General features: G+C 39.2%; 1 protein-coding gene across 1 annotated transcript in view; it reads left to right on the top strand.

Annotated features, from left to right (window-relative positions):
* Nucleotides 1-21,019, top strand: part of ttn.1 (titin, tandem duplicate 1) — a 176,751-nt gene that overhangs the window by 33,489 nt on the left and 122,243 nt on the right. Inside the window, exons 50-93 of the mRNA XM_042306496.1 lie at nucleotides 62-340; nucleotides 1,988-2,266; nucleotides 2,370-2,648; nucleotides 2,748-3,026; nucleotides 3,133-3,420; nucleotides 3,535-3,813; nucleotides 4,076-4,357; nucleotides 4,790-5,068; nucleotides 5,184-5,465; nucleotides 5,568-5,846; nucleotides 5,955-6,242; nucleotides 6,371-6,649; nucleotides 6,756-7,037; nucleotides 7,124-7,402; nucleotides 7,508-7,801; nucleotides 7,980-8,258; nucleotides 8,703-8,993; nucleotides 9,113-9,400; nucleotides 9,530-9,652; nucleotides 9,767-10,052; nucleotides 10,162-10,345; nucleotides 10,608-10,682; nucleotides 10,793-11,060; nucleotides 11,162-11,176; nucleotides 11,507-11,716; nucleotides 11,812-11,889; nucleotides 11,984-12,010; nucleotides 12,365-12,397; nucleotides 12,499-12,543; nucleotides 12,898-12,972; nucleotides 13,508-13,576; nucleotides 14,065-14,121; nucleotides 14,342-14,419; nucleotides 14,597-14,647; nucleotides 14,975-15,115; nucleotides 15,325-15,399; nucleotides 15,771-16,067; nucleotides 16,357-16,665; nucleotides 16,877-16,954; nucleotides 17,065-17,148; nucleotides 18,797-20,197; nucleotides 20,341-20,403; nucleotides 20,612-20,695; nucleotides 20,823-20,903. Of these exons, the coding sequence (XP_042162430.1) occupies nucleotides 62-340; nucleotides 1,988-2,266; nucleotides 2,370-2,648; nucleotides 2,748-3,026; nucleotides 3,133-3,420; nucleotides 3,535-3,813; nucleotides 4,076-4,357; nucleotides 4,790-5,068; nucleotides 5,184-5,465; nucleotides 5,568-5,846; nucleotides 5,955-6,242; nucleotides 6,371-6,649; nucleotides 6,756-7,037; nucleotides 7,124-7,402; nucleotides 7,508-7,801; nucleotides 7,980-8,258; nucleotides 8,703-8,993; nucleotides 9,113-9,400; nucleotides 9,530-9,652; nucleotides 9,767-10,052; nucleotides 10,162-10,345; nucleotides 10,608-10,682; nucleotides 10,793-11,060; nucleotides 11,162-11,176; nucleotides 11,507-11,716; nucleotides 11,812-11,889; nucleotides 11,984-12,010; nucleotides 12,365-12,397; nucleotides 12,499-12,543; nucleotides 12,898-12,972; nucleotides 13,508-13,576; nucleotides 14,065-14,121; nucleotides 14,342-14,419; nucleotides 14,597-14,647; nucleotides 14,975-15,115; nucleotides 15,325-15,399; nucleotides 15,771-16,067; nucleotides 16,357-16,665; nucleotides 16,877-16,954; nucleotides 17,065-17,148; nucleotides 18,797-20,197; nucleotides 20,341-20,403; nucleotides 20,612-20,695; nucleotides 20,823-20,903 (9,372 nt within the window). The remainder of the gene's footprint in view (nucleotides 1-61; nucleotides 341-1,987; nucleotides 2,267-2,369; nucleotides 2,649-2,747; nucleotides 3,027-3,132; nucleotides 3,421-3,534; nucleotides 3,814-4,075; nucleotides 4,358-4,789; nucleotides 5,069-5,183; nucleotides 5,466-5,567; nucleotides 5,847-5,954; nucleotides 6,243-6,370; nucleotides 6,650-6,755; nucleotides 7,038-7,123; nucleotides 7,403-7,507; nucleotides 7,802-7,979; nucleotides 8,259-8,702; nucleotides 8,994-9,112; nucleotides 9,401-9,529; nucleotides 9,653-9,766; nucleotides 10,053-10,161; nucleotides 10,346-10,607; nucleotides 10,683-10,792; nucleotides 11,061-11,161; nucleotides 11,177-11,506; nucleotides 11,717-11,811; nucleotides 11,890-11,983; nucleotides 12,011-12,364; nucleotides 12,398-12,498; nucleotides 12,544-12,897; nucleotides 12,973-13,507; nucleotides 13,577-14,064; nucleotides 14,122-14,341; nucleotides 14,420-14,596; nucleotides 14,648-14,974; nucleotides 15,116-15,324; nucleotides 15,400-15,770; nucleotides 16,068-16,356; nucleotides 16,666-16,876; nucleotides 16,955-17,064; nucleotides 17,149-18,796; nucleotides 20,198-20,340; nucleotides 20,404-20,611; nucleotides 20,696-20,822; nucleotides 20,904-21,019) is intronic.

Genomic DNA, 21,019 nt, shown 5'->3' on the forward strand with positions numbered 1-21,019 from the left:
AGACTGTGACCTGTTGTTATTATTGAATTATATCTTGACATGTATGGTCTTCCTTCAATAGAACCACCCTCGTTTGTACAGAAAATAGAGAACATCAGTTCTTTAGTTGGCTCAGAGATTTCTATGCAGTGCACTTTAAAGGGATCACTGCCCATGACTGTATCATGGATAAAGGAGGATCATGAAGTTAAAGAAGGCGAACATATACAGATATCTTATGAGACCAGAACGGCAGTGTTAACTTTAAGAAACACTCAGATGAAACACGGTGGAAAATATATTTGTCAGGCACAGAATGAGGCTGGAAGTCAGAAATGTCTTGCCACGCTTACAGTCAAAGGTTGGTTGGATATTTAGGTCTTTAACTTTTGCAATTTATACTTTTTATCACAGTATTGTACTATTGAATAGTGGATTGTTCATTTAATATTTTGTTTATCACAGAACCTGCAAATATTACTGAGCAAGCCAAGTCTATCAGTGTAACAACAGGAGATCCAGCTACTCTTGAATGCAGGTTCTCAGGATCTAAAGTCCTCAAAGCCATGTGGCTGAAGGATGGAAGAGAGCTGACATCAGGTCAAAGATACAAAGTACAGAGCAGAGATAAGAGCTCTGTACTGAAGATACTCTCTACAGTGAAAGGTGATAGTGGTGAATACACCTTTGAGGTTTCAAATGATGTTGGAAGCAGCACCTGTGAGGCATCAGTCACTGTTCTAGGTTTGTTGATCAGTGGATAATTTTTATTTGAATCAATCTTAAATGTATGTATACCCCGCCGTCTTACAGTGTACAACTACTCACCATATACTATTTACTCTTATGATAGATCAAACTATAAAACCATCTTTCACAAGAAGACTGGAGAAAATGGAGAGTATCAAAGGATCTTTTGCCCACTTGGAGTGTCTTGTGTCTGGATCCCTGCCAATATCTGTACTCTGGTACAAAGATGAGAAGGAGATCAAGAGCGATGAGAAACACAAATGCACATTCTTTGAGAACTCGGCATTTCTAGAAATTAGTCGTCTTGATAGTGCTGACAGTGGCGGCTATACCTGCATTGCTAGTAATAAGGCAGGCAAAGACCAGTGTTCTGGTGCCTTGCTTGTGAAAGGTTTGTTAGCTTTGGATTGTCTTTTGATGTTAGATACAGTGTATATCCAGTATATTGGAAGGTAACAGCAACTTTGACAATGCACATCTTCCCCTTTAATCAACAGAACCGCCATCTATTCTAGACAAACCTGAATCAATGGATGTTTTGCCTGGATCAAAGGTTCAGTTTAATGTCCTTTCGTCTGGCACGCCACCCTTGACCATGAAATGGTTTAAAGACAAGAAGGAGATCTTATCAAGCTCGGATTGCTCTGTGATTAAAGATTACAACTCTACTTCACTGGAGCTCTTCTTTGCCAAAACGTCAGACTGTGGAAACTATGTCTGTGAAATACATAATGACGTCGGCTCTGATGTTTGCCAGGCAACGCTCTTTGTCAAAGGTTGGCATTGACCTTCAACTTACCTTTGTTAATATAATTGGGCATTTTTATTGACGTTAATATGTATTTACGAATAGTTCATCTTTTTTTGCAGAACCTCCCAGTTTCCTTGAAAAACCTGACAAATTATCAGTTGTGAAACTTAGAGAAAATAAACACTTTGAGTGCCATATTGGTGGCACTCCAGAAATACAAGTGCACTGGTTCAGAGATGGGAAGGAGATAAGTCGTAGTGACAAATACAAAATGTTCTTCGTTAAGTCTGTGGCGAGCTTAGAGATAATTGGTGCTGATGCCAATGACAGTGGAGTCTACTTCTGTGAGGCCCGTAATGAGGCAGGCAGTGAGAGCTGCAGCATGGAGTTAGCCGTGAAAGGTTGGTTTAGCCTACTTCCAGTCTTTTGAGCCAGTAATTCAACATTTTACTCAGATGTTTATTGACACAATCCCCCCACTCATTTAAACCTGCTTCCTTATTTCAGAGCCCCCAGCATTTATTGGAGAGTTAACGCCTGTTGAAGTCGTGAAGGGCTCTATGACTGTTTTTGAATGCCAAGTGGCAGGAACTGGTCCATTTGAGGTTACATGGCACAAAGATAAAAAGCAGATCAAAACCAATAAGAAGCATGCAATTTATGAATATGGTAATGTCATGAGCCTGAAAATACAGGAATGTGATGCTTTAGATGTTGGTGGTTATCAGTGCACAGTTTCAAATGAGGTGGGAAGCTGTTCGTGTAGCACCACAATGTCTATGAAAGGTTAGTCACTTATGATGATCATTATTTCTTTAAGTCAATTTTCACATTGAAAATGTCAGCATTTTCAATTTATTATTCTGATGAAATGTTTTCTTCACATTAGTGCGACCGTCTTTTGTAAAGAAGATGGAAAATGCTTCCTCTGTTTTGGGGAGTGTCGCTACATTTCAGTGTGTTGTGATGGGATCGCCATCTCTGTCTGTACAATGGAAAAAAGATGAGAACTGGATCTTGGTAGATCCTAAAACTGAAAGGATCTTTGAAAATAATGTGGCAACTCTAAGGATTCCGATCTGTGAGGCCTGTCACAGCGGAAAATATACCTGCCAGGTTGCAAATGAGGCTGGACAGGACAAGTGCTTTGCAACCCTGATGGTGCAAGGTGTGTCTTTGCTTGATTTAAATGATGATCAAGTTTAACATTTTGAAGTTGATCGTTACGTTTGTAGCTAATCCTCATGTCTGCTTGTTTGTATTTTAGAACCACCTAAGATTATAGAAAAACCAGAGGTGATAAATGTCACTCTAGGTGATGCAGTCAGTTTGGAGTGCAAGGTCTCCGGCACCCCTGAGATCAAAGTAAAGTGGACAAAAGATGGAATAGAACTCACACCCAGCAGGCAAAATAAACTTAACTTTGAGAATAACCTCAGTAGTTTGAAGATTCAGTCTACACAACTGGAAGATGCAGGGGATTACCTGTTTGAGGCGACAAACTCTGTTGATACCTGCAGCTGCAAGGTTAAATTGATTGTCGTAGGTCAGTGCAAAATTACTGTGAATTTCTCAGTTCTAAAAACATTTGGAATACAAAAGTCGATTTTACTCTCCATTGCTAATGGATTTTTGTTGTTGTTTTGAAACAGAACAAGTCATTGCGCCTACATTCATCAAGAAATTAATGGAGACTCAGGAGGTTTTGGGCTCTGTAGTTTATATGGAATGCAAAGTCGCTGGTTCTTTGCCAATATCAGTGCAATGGACCAAAGACGGCAGTGTCCTTGCAAGTAAAACCAAGTATCAGTTAGAGCAGAAAGACAACACTGTGTCTTTGGAAATTAAGAATTTTGAGGAAGAGGATACAGGGGAGTACTTGTGTAAAATCACAAACAAAGCTGGAAGTAGTGATTGCAGTGGTGCATTAAAAGCAAAAGGTCAGAGTCAAACTTTTAGTTTTTACTTTTACTCTTAAATCTTACTCTTACATTTCTCTAGGCACCAGTTGATGAACTCGTCTCTCATTTAATCTTTCTTCCAATGGTTTTTAGTGCCACCAAGCTTTGTATCTGAACCTGAGTCCCAGGCTGTCATTCCCAAAGCCACTGTACACTTCCAGGGTGTATTTCAAGGAACACCTCCTTTTACAGTCAAATGGTTCAAGGATGACACTGAACAGATAACTGGACCGTCATGTTCAGTTGGACTGGAAGGATTATCTTGCTTCTTAGATCTTTACTCAGTTGGATTTTTGCAAAGTGGAACGTACTCTTGCCAAGTTAGCAATGATGCTGGCACTGTGAAGTGTACAACCAATTTATTGGTGACAGGTTGGATTATACTCTTTTTTGCCACCCTTCATTTATTTAATTCCATCTCTTTTTTCATTTTCATCGCTCCTTCATCACTCTGCCTATAACCCATGCGTAACAATTTTTTTTCAGGGTTGTCTTTCTATGTAATATAACAAATGTATTCTCCCATCTAGCGAACCATTGGCTTCCTCCCATCATCATCCCATTCTTTGTTGCTGATAATTTTTCAATCCTTGAAGTTCTCCAAATTCTAACTTCATATTCTTGGGCTTTGCAGAACCTCCTGAATTCGTACTGAAATTGCCACATACAACGTTCGTGAAGCAGGGCGAGCCACTCCATCTTGAATGCAAAGTTACAAGTGCGCCCTCTCTGCGAATGCAGTGGTACAAAAATGACAATAAGATAACAGATGGTGACAACTGTAGAACTTCATTTGTTGACTCAATGGCAGTCCTTGAGCTGTGCTCCACAAGATCTGCTGATGATGGAGTATACACCTGTGAGGCACAGAATGATGCTGGGGCTGTAAACTGCAGCACCATCATCACAGTGCAAGGTCAGCCACTGTAAAGGGACATTGCCTTTTGCAGTTAAATCATTCTCTATAGCATGAACCTGAATGTATGATTCCTCCTCCCTTTCACTGACAGTGACTTATTTTTGACATTGCCTTTTGCAGTTTATTGTCTGTGTTATGATGTCAGGTTTTCCTTTAAAATAGTTGCAGCATGAACCTCAATGTATAATTATTCCTTGACTTTCCCACCCTTTTTAAATTTCATTGATTGTGTTTAATGGTCATTACTTAAACCAATCACAGTTAGCATGGACTAAAAAGCATGATCCTTTGAAGCCCTCTTTTCTCTTATGATTACCAATGTCCACTTGCTTGGGTAGATGCAACTTGTTTGCCCTGGAATCTTGAAACCTGCTTGCCCTGGAATATTTAACTTTAATGAAACTGATCGGCCAATTGTGTTGTTTTTAGATCCACCAAGTTTCATGAAAGTACCGAAACCTGTAGAGGGGATCAAAGGAAAAGATGCTATGCTATACTGTGAACTGAATGGCACAGAACCCTTTAAGATAATCTGGTACAAAGACAAAAAGCCACTTAAGGAAAGCAGGAAATATAAGATGATGAATGAGAGTAGCTCTGCCACTCTCCATATTCTTGCAGTGGACCCCTCAGATGTTGGTGAATATGAGTGCGGGGTCACAAACAAAGTAGGATATGAAACATGCCATACAACAGTTACGCTCAGAGGTCAGTAAACTATATCTTCAATGGATATTCAACATATCTTAGTTATATTCATACATACAACATTACCAATATGATTGCTTCTCCTCACCACAATCAATCCTTTCTCACTATTCAGAAGCACCTGTTTTCGTGAAGAAACTGGTAAACCAGTCAGTCAAATTGGGTGAAGAAGTCACTCTGATGGCCACCGTCAAAGGCTCTCAGCCTATAACTGTTTCTTGGGTGCAAGATAAGGATCATGTTCTTAGGGATGGAGACAACCGGAAAATCACATTTGAGAACAGCGTGGTCACCCTGAAGGTCTTTAAGGCTGACCACACCACAGGTGGCAAATATACCTGCCAACTCAAAAATGATTCTGGAGTTGTGGAATGTGTTTCCAACCTCACTGTCTTAGGTTTGTAGGACTCCATGTCCCCACTCAATGAAGATTACATTGACATACATTTAGTAAGTTTCTGCTTTCTAAATATGAAGTGTGGTCCTACTTAATTTTCAGAACCGGCTACCATTGTGGATAGCCCAGAGTCATTCAATGTCAAGGCAGGTGATTCAGCAACTCTTGAAGTCACCGTAGCCGGAACACCAGAATTGAAATCTACGTGGTTCAAGGACGGTGTCGAGCTCTCCTCTGGCACCAAGCATAAGATAACCTTCTCAAAGAATATCTCCAGCCTGAAAGTCCTGTCGACAGAGAGTGTTGATACAGGAGAATACAAATGTGAGGTCAAAAATGAGGTTGGCAGCGTTTCCTGCAAGACAACCCTCACGGTCCTAGGTTGGTACCACTAGTATCATACCTTCCGATTAATTAAATTTGATATTTACAATCCATTGCCATTTTATTACATTTACAATCCGTTATTACTTATTATTTTTTAAACAGATAAAAAGATTCCACCCACATTCATCAGGAAACTGAGAGACACCCATACTATTGTTGGTAAACCTGGTGAAATGGAATGCAAAGTTGCAGGTTCTCCACCTTTCACTATCTCTTGGCACCACATTGGTCAGGAGATCAAGAGTGGACCAAATCACGAGATTATTTGCAGTGACAACACCTGCAAAGTTAAACTGCCAACTCTTAAGTTGTCAGATTCTGGAAAATACACATGCAAAGCCGTTAACACAGCAGGAGCCAGTGAAACAAGTGCTTCTATGATTGTACAAGGTCAGTAGATATGTAGACTTGTCAGCATGGATTTTTATTCTATGAAGAAAAATAAATCCAACATGAGAAGTGATGTGTTTCCGAAAGAGAATACTTACGCTATACAACATTTATTTTTTCTTATTAAGAACCTCCATCCTTTGTGGAAAAACCTCAGGCAAAGGAAGCTCTGCCTGGTGCAAATGTAACATTTTCAGCAACAGTCCATGGAAGTGCCCCACTGAAACTTAAATGGTTCAGGGGCACCAGGGAAATTGTGTCTGGAAAGGGCTGTGAAATTGCTCTCCAGGGCAATGCAGCTACTTTGGAGCTATACAAAGTGGCCAAATCAGATGCTGGAGAGTATACATGCCAGATTATTAATGATGCTGGGAAGGAAAGTTGCCCAGTTAATCTGTTCATGAAAGGTTAGTTAACATGGTAATGAATTCTGAAATTACACATTTTTTTCATGCATATTCTAACACACCGAAACTACAGCGATGTTACTGATTTGACTATTGCTCCTCCCAGAACCAGTACAGTTTGTGAAGAAGCTGAAGGACATGTCTTCTGAAAAGGGGAAACCTTTGAAACTTGAATGCACATACAATGGAACTCCCAAAATATTTGTTACTTGGTTGAAAGATGGGAAACAGCTCTATGCCTCTTATCAGTATAACGTGTTGACCACAGAGACTTCCTGCGTCTTGGAAGTACTCAATAGTGATAGCATGACTGCAAGTGGGAAATACTCTTGCGAAGTTACCAATGGAGTTGGAACTGATATCTGCCATGCTCAAGTGACCTTATTAGGTAAAAGCATCTCAATTCATTCATATGCATTCAATCATATCCATTTGATACTTTTTTTATTTAACCATTTTTATCTGTCACTTTAGAACGACCATTCTTTGTTGAGGAACTGGAACCAATGGAAGTCACTTCTGGTGATCCAGTTTGCTTGAAATGCCGCATTGGAGGAACCCCTGATATTAGTGTGTCCTGGTTCAAAGCTGACGGAAAGCTTTATGCTACCAATACTTGCCAAATGGCATTTTCAAATGGCATTGCGACTTTGATACTAAGCAAACCATCAAAGGTTGATACTGGTGAATACACATGCAAAGCTGAGAACAGAATTGGATCTGCCTCAAACAGCTGCCGCTTATCAGTGAAAGGTGATGCTCGTCTTAGTTTTCTTTGCTTGCTTCATTTTTACCTTCACAAATGTTATGCATGATAACAAATGTAAACATGCCTTCTGTTTAATTGCTCCATTCTAGATGTCAAAACACCACCTTCCTTCCCGAAGAAATGTACTAGTCTTGAACAGGCTGTAGGACAGCCAGTCATATTTGAGTGTCGTGTTGTAGGATCCTCTCCTTTAGAAGTCTCCTGGCTAAAAGACAATGGATCTTTAAAAAATGATGGAGAATACTTAATGTCTTATGATGATAACACTGCTGCCCTAAAAATTGCACGGGGTGAAATGAAACACTCTGGGGAATACACTTGTATAGCTACAAATAGTGTTGGAACTGCATCTTGTAAAGCTAAACTCGAGCTTCAAATTCAAGGTTGGTTGAATTTTTGACAGATTTCCTGTTCTTGCTAAAGTCTTTCATCGTTAAAAGTATGGCTTCGATAAGCTACAGCAAATACTACCACTGTGTTTGTGTTGAAATAGTCTTTTTTTCATGCAAAAACCATCCTAATAACAGTGATGTAACATCATTTCACTATTGCTCCTCTCAGAACCAGTACACTTCATCAAGAAGCTGGCAGACATTTCAGTTGTCAAGGGCAAACCTTTGAAACTCGAATGCACATACTCTGGAACGCCCAGCATATTTGTCACCTGGCTGAAGGATGGGAAACAACTCTATGCCTCTTATCAGTATACTGTGACAACCACAGACACCTCCTCTATGTTGGACGTCCTTAACAGTGACAGTTTTGAGGCAGCTGGGAAATACTCTTGCGAAGTTACCAATGGAGCCGGAACTGATATCTGTCATTGTCAAGTAAAAATAGGTAAAAATCTTTAAAAAATCTTCTTACATGTATTTCTTATACATGTTTCAGGTACAGTATTTGATTACTAGTTGTGCAAGGTACAGTAAACACTAGTAGGCTGTATGGTTACCATTACTAATTTTTGTAATTTGTTGTATATATGGTTACCATTACTAATTTTTGTAATTTGTTGTATATATGGTTACCATTATTCATTTTTGTAATTTGTTGTATATATGGTTACCATTACTCATTTTTGTAATTTGTTGTACATATGGTTACCATTACCTTGCAATATTTTTGTATTTCCTGTTATTTCAGTATGGTTCCAGAAATAATATGCCTGAATGCTTACAAATACTATTTGTTATCTACATCTTGCTATAGTGCACCTTATACTTTGATTCAAGGACATCATTTTCATAATTCAACCTATTGATGTATAATTTATTTTGTCACTAGAGCGCAAAATCTCCCCCAACTTCACCAAGAAGCCTGCAGAGACAATGGAAGATACAGAGGGTCATTTGGTGAAGATTGAGGGTCGTTTATCTGGATCTCAACCCATTGACATCGTTTGGTCCAAGAATCACAGTGAAATTCACGCCTCTGATAAGTACGAAATGGAATTCAAGAGCAACGTGGCCATACTGCATATCAAGAGCTCCCAACTCTCAGACAGTGGTGCTTATACCTGCACAGCCACCAATGAAGCTGGTAGTGCCTCCTACCAAGTGTCACTTAACATTTCAGGTACGTATCTTTGTGTGTATTGTCATATTATATTTGTATGCATTATGTTGAATCACTAGTCAACATTTTTGTGCATGCTTCTATGAAAAAAATCTTTGTTGTTCACTAAACATCACCAGAACACAAGAAGGGCCCAGTATTCGACATCCCTCTCAAACCTGTGACTGTAAACGAGGGTGAGAACCTGAAGCTTAGCTGCCATGTCCATGGAGCCCCTCCTCTGAAGATTAATTGGTTGAAGGAAAGGAAGGAGATAAAATCCTCCACAAACTGTAGAGTTGTTTTTTCTGATGGCACTGCCTCTTTGGAGGTCCTCCGCACATCGAAAACAGATGCAGGGGACTATCTCTGCAAGGCTACCAACGATGTTGGAAGTGAATTTGCAAGGTCCAGAGTGACAATTAGAGGTAACAAGGTCATATTGTGCAAAATTATTTACTTGACATTCCTATGTTGTATACTGTTGCTGCAATTTGACATGTCATTGTGATTTTCCCTCTGGGCAGCTGCTTGACTGAAATTCTGTTTGATTTCAGAAAAAGAAGTCAAACCTGAGGCCACTGCTGCAGCCCCAGCTCCAGCTCCAGCAAAGACTCCAACAAAGAGATTTGACAACTTGTTCTTTGTAGATGAGCCCCAGAGTGTCAATGTAACAGAGAGTAAGTATGATTAACTTATTCTCAATTACATCTAAACATTTACCTCAACATCCTTAGAAAATACTTTACTGTGCTTGTGCATGATGCCAACTTTATGTTGTTTCTGACTCACAGAGGGCACTGCAACTTTCATTGCCAAAGTTGGAGGTGATCCTATTCCTAACGTGAAATGGATGAAGGGCAAGTGGAGACAGATCACTCATGGTGGTCGCATCACTATTGAGCAGAAAGGCCCAGATGCCAAGTTGGAGATCACAGAAATAACCAAATCTGACTCCGGACAGTACAGATGTGTCGCAACTAACAAAGCAGGAGAAATAGAATGCAGCACCGACCTGAATGTTGACGAAAGGAAAGGCACCGGGGGAGTAGATGGAGACTTCAGAGCAAAACTGAAGAAGTATGTGTAGTTGTAAAGAAATATGTAATGCCACCAATAACTTTAACATCTAATGAGAGACACTTGAAATTATTTGAACTACTATATATCCCCCTCTCTTCACACACAGGACACCATCCAAACAGAAAAGTCCAAAGAAGGAGGGAGAGATTGACCTCGTGGAGATTCTTAGGGGTGTGGACCCCAAAGACTATGAAAAAGTTGTTAGAGAATACGGAATCACTGACTACCGTTGTCTTCTTCAGGCCATTGAGCAGCTAAAGAGGGAGAAAGAAGCGGAAAGTGGAAAACCGGTAAGATAATAAATAATTGAAATGGCCTATCTAGGACTAAGCATGGCTCGACATTGGCACTGGCCCAGTTAAGGTTTCACCCTACAGGGAAGTAAGTCATCCAGGATAACTTGCTGCCCACCACAGCTTTTTCAGAAGCTGTTCTTGGGGCAGCAAAAACTACTCTGCTTTTATGGATTTATCATAATGTTGAGCCCTGCTGTAAATAACTCTTTATTGTGAGTATGATATATTATTATAACTATACATTTTTCTGATCCAGGAAACTGAGCATGGAGGAGAATCTAAGGATACGGCCAGGTTTATGGCTGAGTTGCAATCAAGAATGCAGGCTGAGGTACTAAATGTTCCTAAAATATTAAGTGTTGGAACGATTTCTGAATACGTCCACTAAAATGTGTTAGGTTAGACAGAATATCCACTGATAATAATACTTTTTATCTACAGCCTGTCACTCTGGTGAGCGACATCGAAGACCAAGATACCACTCCATTAAGCACAGCAACCTTTGAGTGTGACATCAAGATCAACTACCCTGAGATCACCCTGTCCTGGTACAAGGGAACTCAGAAGCTTGACAACAATGACAAATATGAAATCAGCATTGTTGGTGACCGTCACATCTTGAAGATCAAGCAGTGTCAAACCAAAGACCAGGGCAACTACCGTGTTGTATGTGGCCCACATATCTCCAGCGCCAAACTGACCGTTGGGGGTAGGTACTCAATTTATGTTTTTTGAGTCCTCATGAACGAGATGTACTGAATTGTTTATACTGGGAATTGATCAATTTCTTATTCCTATACTAATTTACAGATGGAGATCAACAAGGTAAGGGGCCATAGTTTGAACAAATAGTTTGGATTTAGGATATCATTTAGTTTGCCTCCAGGATATCACTTACTAACCTCTTTGCTGCTCGTATTGTACATGTCTTTGTTTGTTAGATTGTTCTTGTTCTTTATGTTTGACTTCTTTATGTTTTACTGCATTTAACATAGATTCACTTCAATATTTAAGATCCCACTTAAGAATCACAATTATATTTGTAATAAATGATTTTAAGAAATGATGTAACACTTAAGATAAAAAATGTTACTCATAGTTTTAAACAAAACCAAACTGCCAACGCTAAGAGTGATTCCCATGATCTGCTTTTAGCTGGCATAATTCACTTCACCAAACGCATCCAGAGCATTGAAGTGAATGAGAACCAATCTGCTACCTTCGAATGCGAGTTGTCCTTCGACAATGCTATCGTTACATGGTACAAAGACACTTGGGGACTTAAAGAGAGCCCAAAGTATAACTTCAGAAGTGAAGGCCGACGACACTTTATGACCATCCGCAATATAACCTCTGATGATGAAGGTGTGTAGATTTGAGTCAAGCAAATGTACTTTATAGTCGTACAAATAAAAAGATAATCATGAGAAACTCAGCCATCTTCATCACTAATCCTGTAGGCGTTTACTCGGTGATTGCGCGGTTGGAACCCAACGGTGAAGCTAAAAGCACAGCTGAACTTTACCTTTCAGGCAAAGGTCTGTATATTTACTAGCTAGATATGCCTATAGGCATTTATACACATCAATTATTATTCTCGTGTTATAATACCTTTACTTCCTCCTTTCACAGAAATTGAATTAGGAAGGGTTCCTTTTGGTGAGTATTATTTTCAAATTAACCAAATGCCAAATTAACAAATGTAGGACCAAATGTAAAAAATTCCCAAAGATCTTTTAAAGTAGAGTTTATAGGTTGGTCATTGCAATAGAAAATAACTGAAAATAATCACTGTGACAAAATATTGAGTAATTTTCTGAAACCCTTTATACTAAGGGTCTTTATGACATGAATATCAACATGAAATGTAAGGTATATTATTGGACAGGCTTTGTTGGATATGTGAGGTTTTACTGCCATAGCAAATAACCACCCCAATCTAATATTCTGTAAACATTAACCATGTGTATATTGTCAGATTATATGTATACTTATTTATTACAACACCCTTAGATGTCCCAGATTCATCAATACAAGCATACAAAGGTAAGATTGGCACATGTTAATTGTTAAGTTGAACATTTACATAAACTAAACTGGAATCTTTTATGGTACAATTAAGAATTTCTTCCATTTTTAACCAAAAGAAGAATCAGCTGAATACTATTATGAAGAGAGGACAGAAATGAGAGGTACAATACCTTGTGATTTATCTTAATCATGCGATTTCTAATACTTACTTAAATCCTTCATACCTAATAAATACCTCATCCCTCATCAAGACCTCATCCCTCATCAATACCTCATCCCTAATATTAAATACTTATCATCCTTTAGTTGGGCCTGTTGTTTGGGCACTTAAACTCATCACAAAAAAATCTAACAATCCATCATCACTTCCTTATCATTCATTCTTAATTTCATTGTTTTTGTTTATTCATTGTAGTTTAATTGTTTTTAGTGTCACTAGTAAGTTGATGTGTTTATTCTCTCATTCCAACAATGTATTATTGCAATTGATTATTATCATTTGATATACTAACTAGAATTTGAGCGAGAAATGCAAGAGAGTTGGGAAATGCAAGAAGAAAAGATAGAACTCCAGTTCTCTTCATACACAGGTATAATAATAGTATTCTGGAGATAACATGTATCAGTCGATAAAATAACAATAATTACTAAATATCTGCATATGGCAAGAAATCTCTCTGTTTGTCAACTGTAATAGGTTCAAAGGTTGTGTGTGTGTGTGTGTGTGTGTGTGTGTGTGTGTGTGTGTGTGTGTGTGTGTGTGTGTGTGTGTGTGTGTGTGTGTGTGTGTGTGTGTGTGTGTGTGTGTGTGTGTGTGTGTGTGTGTGTGTGTGTGTGTGTGTGTGTACTTTATGTATGTCATGTCAATGTTCCCTAGTTTTCTTGTACTAACACTTTCATTTTATCCCTCTTTGTGTTTCTTTAGTTGTTGTACTGTAAATGCAGGATCATTGATTAATCCCTAATATCACCATTACATCTATTTAAATGTTGTATGACATTGTTGTTTCTTCTATATTCTATTTGATGATGAGTTTTTTTAGGATATGTTATGTCAGTCCTACATTTGTTAATTTTAACTTCTTTAAATGCCCTTAGCTAAGTTTGTTCCTTGTTTTTCATCAGGAGAAAGGATACCCGTTGATGAAAGTGTTTCCAAAACTCAAGTGGGAACAAGAGAAGGAGTACCTAAAGGTATTGACACATAAGACAGCTTATGGCTGTGAATTAAACTTATAAACTTGTAAACATGCCAAAATCAATGTTACTTTGTAACTTCTCTTGAAAAATGGCCATTGGGTCTATATGTTGTCAAGGAAAAACACTCCTATATGTGTTCGTCCAACCAAACTCTTTTGTCTGTCCAACTACTGTACATACTTGCTGTCGTCTGTGAGTCTGCCAATGTGCGGCAATATCTATTTGTATAAATATCCATTTAAATGTAAAGTGCTTCATTAACACAGTATTAATGCAACACCAAATTACTGCAGACAAAGCTTTGCAGTAGTATTAGCCTACTTACTAAGTTACTGTGTTTTTGTCTATTGGCATGTAAGGCAGTAGAGTTTTTGCAATAGTATTAGCCTACTTACTAACTTATCCCCTTTGTGTCTACTGGTGCATATGGCAGTAGTATTTGTGCAGTAGTTAGTATTCTAATGAAGGAATTATCTTTGAAGTTCCTGAAGCTTACAAGGAACCTGAGGAAAGGCCATCAGCTCCAGCTCCGACCAAAGGTATTCACATGACCCTGTGCTTCTAAGGTCATTCTTTCCTTTCTCTTTAATTCTATGTTGTTTGTCAACCATTCTTAATGACTGTTCATTTGTGTAAAAAATGTTTGGTTTATGTCAAGTATGTTTGATGTCATCAGTTATGTAGGATGTAAGATCTACAATGTACAGCGTACTGTATGTGCAGGGAGAGACATTTAAACAGAGTCACAATGTTTTTAAGTACCTGAAGCAAGGAGGCCTCATGAAGAAAAGATCACTCCACTGGTTGAACATGAAAAGCCCTGTCCCACTCCTACAGGTACAGTAATGTTGTGTGTTTGTGTTACTTTATCTGTCCCTCGCTCTTTTCTCTGTCTGTCCTTCGTGTCTTTGTCTGTTGATCTCTTAATGTGAATAGCACGCTGATTTGATTCTTAGCATTTTAAATGTGTTTACTTTTATCAGATAAGTCTAGTACCTTTTTCATTTATCTTAGAAGAATATGTTGAACCAAAGCGGGCCATTTCACGACCAGAACCCAGCAAAGGTATTACACCTTTTTTTTGTCAGCCAATGCTTTCCTTTTTGATTCGTCTCATTTTCTGTGCATGTTCAATGTGTCTTTTCTATGTGATTTTATTCCATATTTTTGAATGTGTCTGTGGCTTGTCATTGTTTGTGGTTTGACAGTGGTGAAACATACTCACTGTTAGTCTCATCAATGCCTGTGAAGTAATTCACTTGAGAGCATTGGATCAATTCTTATTGAACTGTTTACTGTCATGTGTGTATTCTTGCTTTCTCTTAGTCTTACATCTTTTATAAGTATATTCTTTACATTTGCTAATGGTAGTGTTTCTGTATTACCTGAAAGATGTGCCTACACCCATACCTCATATGGCTACTGAGCCCAAAGTGGCCCCTGAGACAAAAATGGCACCTGCAGCTAGGGTTGAAGCTCAACCAAAGCCAAAACCCATTCCCACAAAGACACCAGAAGCTCCTCACCCCAAAGGTACTGTTATATATTGTCTTTATAGCTCTTTCCTACTCCAGTCCTTTTATGACATGTATGCATTATTTTTGTCCAAGTCAAACACAATGTCTTTATGTCTACCTGTGTTTATTGATGTTTGTAATGAGATATGTATGCATCTGTTTGTTTTGTTTGCTTCACTCTGAATTAATTATTGAGCATTAAAACAAAACAAATGTTCTTTAAAGTTCCTGAGGAATATCCCAAAGCTGAGCCCATTAGAAAGCCAGAGTCACCTCCACAAGAGGAAATTTCAAAAAAAGGTAAAGCTTCCAGTTTAGCAAAAATGTTAACTTGTTGCAATATACTTGACATCTTAAGCTGTGTTGTATGTACATGTCTTCTAAGTGTTGTGAACAAGCTATCTCTTCATTCTTATTTATGCTAACCTCTTTAGCAGTGTTTTTTTATTGTTCCAAATTCTCCCAAATTACAATTCTTAAATTATCGTATGGATAATTAGCAAGCAATATTTGAATCTGTAGAGTCAGCAATCCAAGATTTGTTTGGTTTCCTTAGCCACAGCTTAAACAAACACAAATATTGGATTGCTGACTCAATAGGTCCATAGAATACGTGCTTACAATTTGTGATTTGGGTGAATCATCCATTTAATCATAATGTTCTTAAAAAGTACCAGAGATCACAAAGAAAGAAGAACCCACACCTCAACCACCTGCAGCTAAGGTTGTTCCCAAAAAAGTACCAGAGATCACAAAGAAAGAAGAACCCACACCTCAACCACCTGCAGCTAAGGTTGTTCCCAAAAAAGTACCAGAGATCACAAAGAAAGAAGAATCCACACCTCAACCACCTGCAGCTAAGGTTGTTCCCAAAAAAGTACCAGAGATCACAAAGAAAGAAGAATCTGCGATTCCACCACCTAAACCTAAAGATGTTCCCAAAAAGACAGACACTACTCCAACAAAAGGTACTTGAAAGTCATATATCCTTGAGGGTATATGTACTCTTCTTATGCAATCCACAAATCTGATTGTTTCTTGATTTAAATAATGTGTTGTTTGCCAGTATGTTGAAGGTTTGTTTGTCAGAACTTGTTCTCTGTAAATTGTTGTCTTTTTGTGGTTATTTCTTGACTTAGCATGCTCTTTGTAAATGTGCAAAGCACTCGTTAGAGTGTGATTAGCACATACTGGTTTCTCTTCTTCATCCATCGATGATTTAAGTAGCAAAAAACAACTGACGAATGTCCTTTTAAGTTATCACGGATGTTAAAACAACGGAGAGGCCAAAGACAGATGCCGATAAAAAGCTGGAAACTAGCAAGCCTAGGCCAGTTGCAGCACCAACTGCACCAACACCAACAGATGCCGATAAAAAGCTGGAAACTAGCAAGCCTAGGCCAGTTGCAGCACCAACTGCACCAACACCAACAGAGGCAGCTAAAAAAACAGCAGTGAGCAAATCAGAGCCAGTTGCAGCACCAAAGGAAGTGGCAGTTAAAAAGCCACAGCAAGCAACAAGCACGGCAGAGCCAGTTGCACCAAAGGAAATCCACACAGAGAAAGGTATATATTTCAACGTCTTTGGATATTGAAAATGCTGATGTTGTTAAAAAATGGTTTCCTTTCCATTTTGAACTCTTCTTTCATCTTCAAAACTCTTGGTAGTCTTTTGAACAGAATGAATTCCTTAAGATTCTGTTTATATTGTGTTTGTGCTGTCACACTTGTACTGTATTGCGATTTGTTTGGTAATGTCATGTGTGTCTTATAAAAGTGCAACAGAAGGATGAGCCGCCTGTGAGAACACCAGTAACTAAACCTAAAAAGGAGGATGAAGTTGCTGTCACAAAAGGTATGCTAGAAACCATGACTTCTCCTAAAGCACACGTTGGTACATACATGATTCTCAGTAACTTTGAGCTCCTTTTAGTGATTGCGTTTATTATTAACTTGTTTGAATAGAAGTCCCCCAGAAACCAGAGAAAGTTACTCCAGCTGCAAAATTAGAAGTCACACCTAAGCCCAAAGAAACCCCTGAAGTAAAAGGTATTGTACTGCATTACATGTGTTCTACAATTCTACATTCTAAAATGCAGTCATTACAGATCATTTGAAAGTCACATTTTGGTATACATTGCATTCGGAAAGTATTCAGACCTCTTGACCTTTCCAAATTTTGCTACTCTACAGGCTTGTTCTAAAATTGATAAAATGGTTATGTTTATTCATCAATCTACACACAATACTCTATAATGACAAAGCAAAATCAGGTTTAGAAATCTTTGCAAATTAATGCTACGGGCTTGTCACACCTGTATTTGGGGAGTTTCTCCCATTCTTCTCTGCAGATCCTCTCAAGCTCTGTCAGGTTGGATGGGGAGCATCGCTGCACAGATATTTTCAGGTCTCTCCAGAGATGTTAGATCGGGTTCAAGTCCGGCTTCTGACTGGGCCACTCAAGGACATTGAATGGCCACTCCTGCATTGTCTTGGTTGTGTGCTTAGGGTCATTGTCCTGTTGGAAGATGAACTTTCACCCCAGTCTGAGGTCCTGAGCGCTCTGGAGCAGGTTTTCATGAATGATCTCACTGTACTTTGCACCGTTCATCCCCACAGCATGATGCCGCCACCACCATGCTTCACCGTAGGAATGGTGTCGGGTTTCCTCCAGACATGATGCTGCCACCACCATGCTTCACCGTAGAGATGGTGCCGGGTTTCCTCCAGACATGATGCTGCCACCACCATGCTTCACCGTAGAGATGGTGCCGGGTTTCCTCCAGACATGACGCTTGGCATTCAGGCCAAAGAGTTCAACATTGGTTTCATCAGACCAGAGCATCTTGTTTCTCGAGTGGCTTCCATCTGGCCACTCTATCATAAAAGCCTGATTGGTGGAGTGCTGCAGAGATGGTTGTCCTTCTGGAAGGTTCTCCCAACTCCACAGAGGAACTCTAGAGCTCTGTTAAAGTGACCATCGGGATCTTGGTCACCACCCTGACCAAGGCCCTTCCCCTCCGATTGCTCAGTTTAGCCGGGCGGCCAGCTCTAGGAAGGGTCTTGGTGGTTCCAAACTTCTTCCATTTAAGAATGATGAAGGCCACTGTTTTCTTGGGGACCTTCAATGCTGCAGACATTTTTTGGTACCCTTCCCCAGATCTGTGCCTCGACACAATCCTATCTCGGAGTTCTATGGACAATTCCTTCGACCTCATTGCTTGGTTTTTGCTCTGACATGCACTGTCAACTGTGGGACCTTTTATAGACAGGTGTGTGCCTTTCCAAATAATTTCCAATCAATTGAATTTACCACAGGTGGACTCCAGTTGTAGGAACATCTCAAGGATGATCAATGGAAACAGGATGCACCTGAGCTCAATTTCCAGTGTCATAGCACAGTTCAAAAAACCTGTTTTCACTTTGTCATTATGGGGTATTGTGTGTAGATTGATTTGAGAGAAAAAATATTCAATCCATTTTAGAATAAGGCTGTAACGTAACAAAATGTGGAAAAAGTCAAGGGGTCTGAATACTTTCCGAATGTTATTCAAACACATTCACATCTTCCAGGCAACCTTTTATGTAAAAGTGTCTCTGTGTTTTACTGTCATCTTCTTAGTCACCGTTGTATGGTGCAAATCTTGAATTCATATTCTCTTCTTGTGCAAATCTTGAATTTGTGTTGTCTTTAAAGCCATCACAGTTCCTTCAACAACTGAGCTAACTGTAACAACAGAGACTGAAGCCAGGAAAGATGTTTCAGTGAAGAGGGATTCAGTAAATGAACAGCTGAAAGAAGTTTCACCAAACCTTAATTCAGCTTCTGAAGTGTGGCAAGAACTTTCAGTGAAGAAGACTTCAGTAACTGAAATGAGACAAGAAGTTTCAGTTAAGAGGGATTCCATGACTGAAACATGGCAACAAGTTCCAGTGCAGAGGGATTCTGTGACTGAAGTGCCACAAAACGTTTCAGTGAAGGTGGATTCAGTGGCTGAAAAGAGGCCAGAAGTTTCAGTGAAGCGAGATTCGGTGACCGAAGCACGGCAAGTAGTTGCAGTGAAGAAGGCTTCAGTAACTGAAGTAAGGCAAGATGTTTCAGTGAAGAGGGATCCTGTGACTGAAGCAGGGCAAGTTTCACAGAGAACAGGTTTCATTGAGAAAATTTCCCTGGCAGAGGAAGTTAGTTTCAGAGAAGAGGTATCATATGGAGACAAAGCTATGATATATGAGAGAGAAAAGGAATTGACTCAGATAAACGTAAGGGATGATATTTCTTTACAAGAGGAAGATATACAACAAACTGAGATAGTAAGGCAAGAAGTTCCAATAAAGAAAATAGATGATCAACCAATTCAAGCCATTGTTGCAAAGAAAGAGGAAGATGCAACCCAAAGAGATAGTGTTAGACACATTGACCCTACTCCTACCACTAAGAAAGAAGCTATCTTAAGTATAAAGGTTATTCCTCAAAGGAAAGTTGTCTCACCTAAGGTAGAAGCCATTCCTTCTAAGAAAGCTGTCTTATCTGAGGTAGAAGCCATTCCTTCTAAGAAAGCTGTCTTATCTGAGGTAGAAGCCATTCCTTCTAAGAAAGCTGTCTTATCTGAGGTAGAAGCCATTCCTTCTAAGAAAGCTGTCTTATCTGAGGTAGAAGCCATTCCTTCTAAGAAAGCTGTCTTATCTGAGGTAGAAGCCATTCCTTCTAAGAAAGCTGTCTTATCTGAGGTAGAAGCCATTCCTTCTAAGAAAGCTGTCTTATCTGAGGTAGAAGCCATTCCTTCTAAGAAAGCTGTCTTATCTGAGGAAGAAGCCATTCCTTCTAAGAAAGCTGTTTCACCTAAAGTAGATGTCATTCCACCTAAGAAAGCTGTTTCACCTAAAGTAGATGTCATTCCACCTAAGAAAGCTGTTTCACCTAAAGTAGATGTCATTCCACCTAAGAAAGCTGTTTCACCTAAAGTAGATGTCATTCCACCTAAGAAAGCTGTTTCACCTAATGAAGATGACATCCCGTATAAAACTAAAATATCACAGAAGACAATCAAACAAAAGGAAAAAGAAGAAGAGAGAGTTCAGCCTCCAACACCTCACAAAGGTATTTCATCTGAGGGCCTCATTCTTATATATTGTCTGTCTGTCTTTGTGTATTCTTCTTACGTCTTTCCTTGTTGGACTGTATATTGTCATGACTAAATCTTTGTGTTGTCTAAATATTGCATAATACTTTTTCTTGTCCAGACCAAAGGGTCGCCCCTGAAGTGGTCCCTGTTTCAATTACAGATGATACCACTCGTCCACAAGGTACTAAAGGGACTCTTACGTCTTCATCAAAAACTAAACTAAACTCTTACATCTTCTTGTTGTATTGTGTTTTCCTAAGTGTTGTCCTTAATGTTTCATGTCTCAATCTTCTTCAATCTGTTTCATTGTGTCAGTGTTTGTTTACAAATCTTAAACAAACCACAATAGTTTTTTCTTGAATGTGACATTGGTGTACTTGTATTTAAAGAACCACCAGAGGAGAAGAAAATCTCTCCTCCAACACCAAAGCCTTCACCTGCTCCCTATGTAGAAAAAGTATCATCCCCTGAAGGTAGTGTGTTTGTGTCATGCATGTTGTTTTCCTCAAATGATAGTCTGCTCTTTCAGTGTTTCTTTAATGAGTCTTTGGCCAAAGTGGTCAGTTCTTGATTGTGACCTTGGGGTACTTGTATTTAAAGCGGCACCAGACAAGAAAATCTCTGCACCGAAGCCAAAGCCTTCAGATGCCCCCCATGTGGAGAAAGCTTCTCCCCCTGAAGGTAGTCTCTTATGTTTTTGTCATTCATGTTATGTTCTGTCACTGTTTGTGTTTGTTTAACAACTCTTAGCTCAAGCTGTCAGTTCTTAAGTGTTTGTTTAACAACTCTTAGCTCAA

This window comes from Oncorhynchus tshawytscha, linkage group LG26 (assembly GCF_018296145.1).
Source record: "Oncorhynchus tshawytscha isolate Ot180627B linkage group LG26, Otsh_v2.0, whole genome shotgun sequence".
Lineage (NCBI taxonomy): Eukaryota > Metazoa > Chordata > Actinopteri > Salmoniformes > Salmonidae > Oncorhynchus > Oncorhynchus tshawytscha.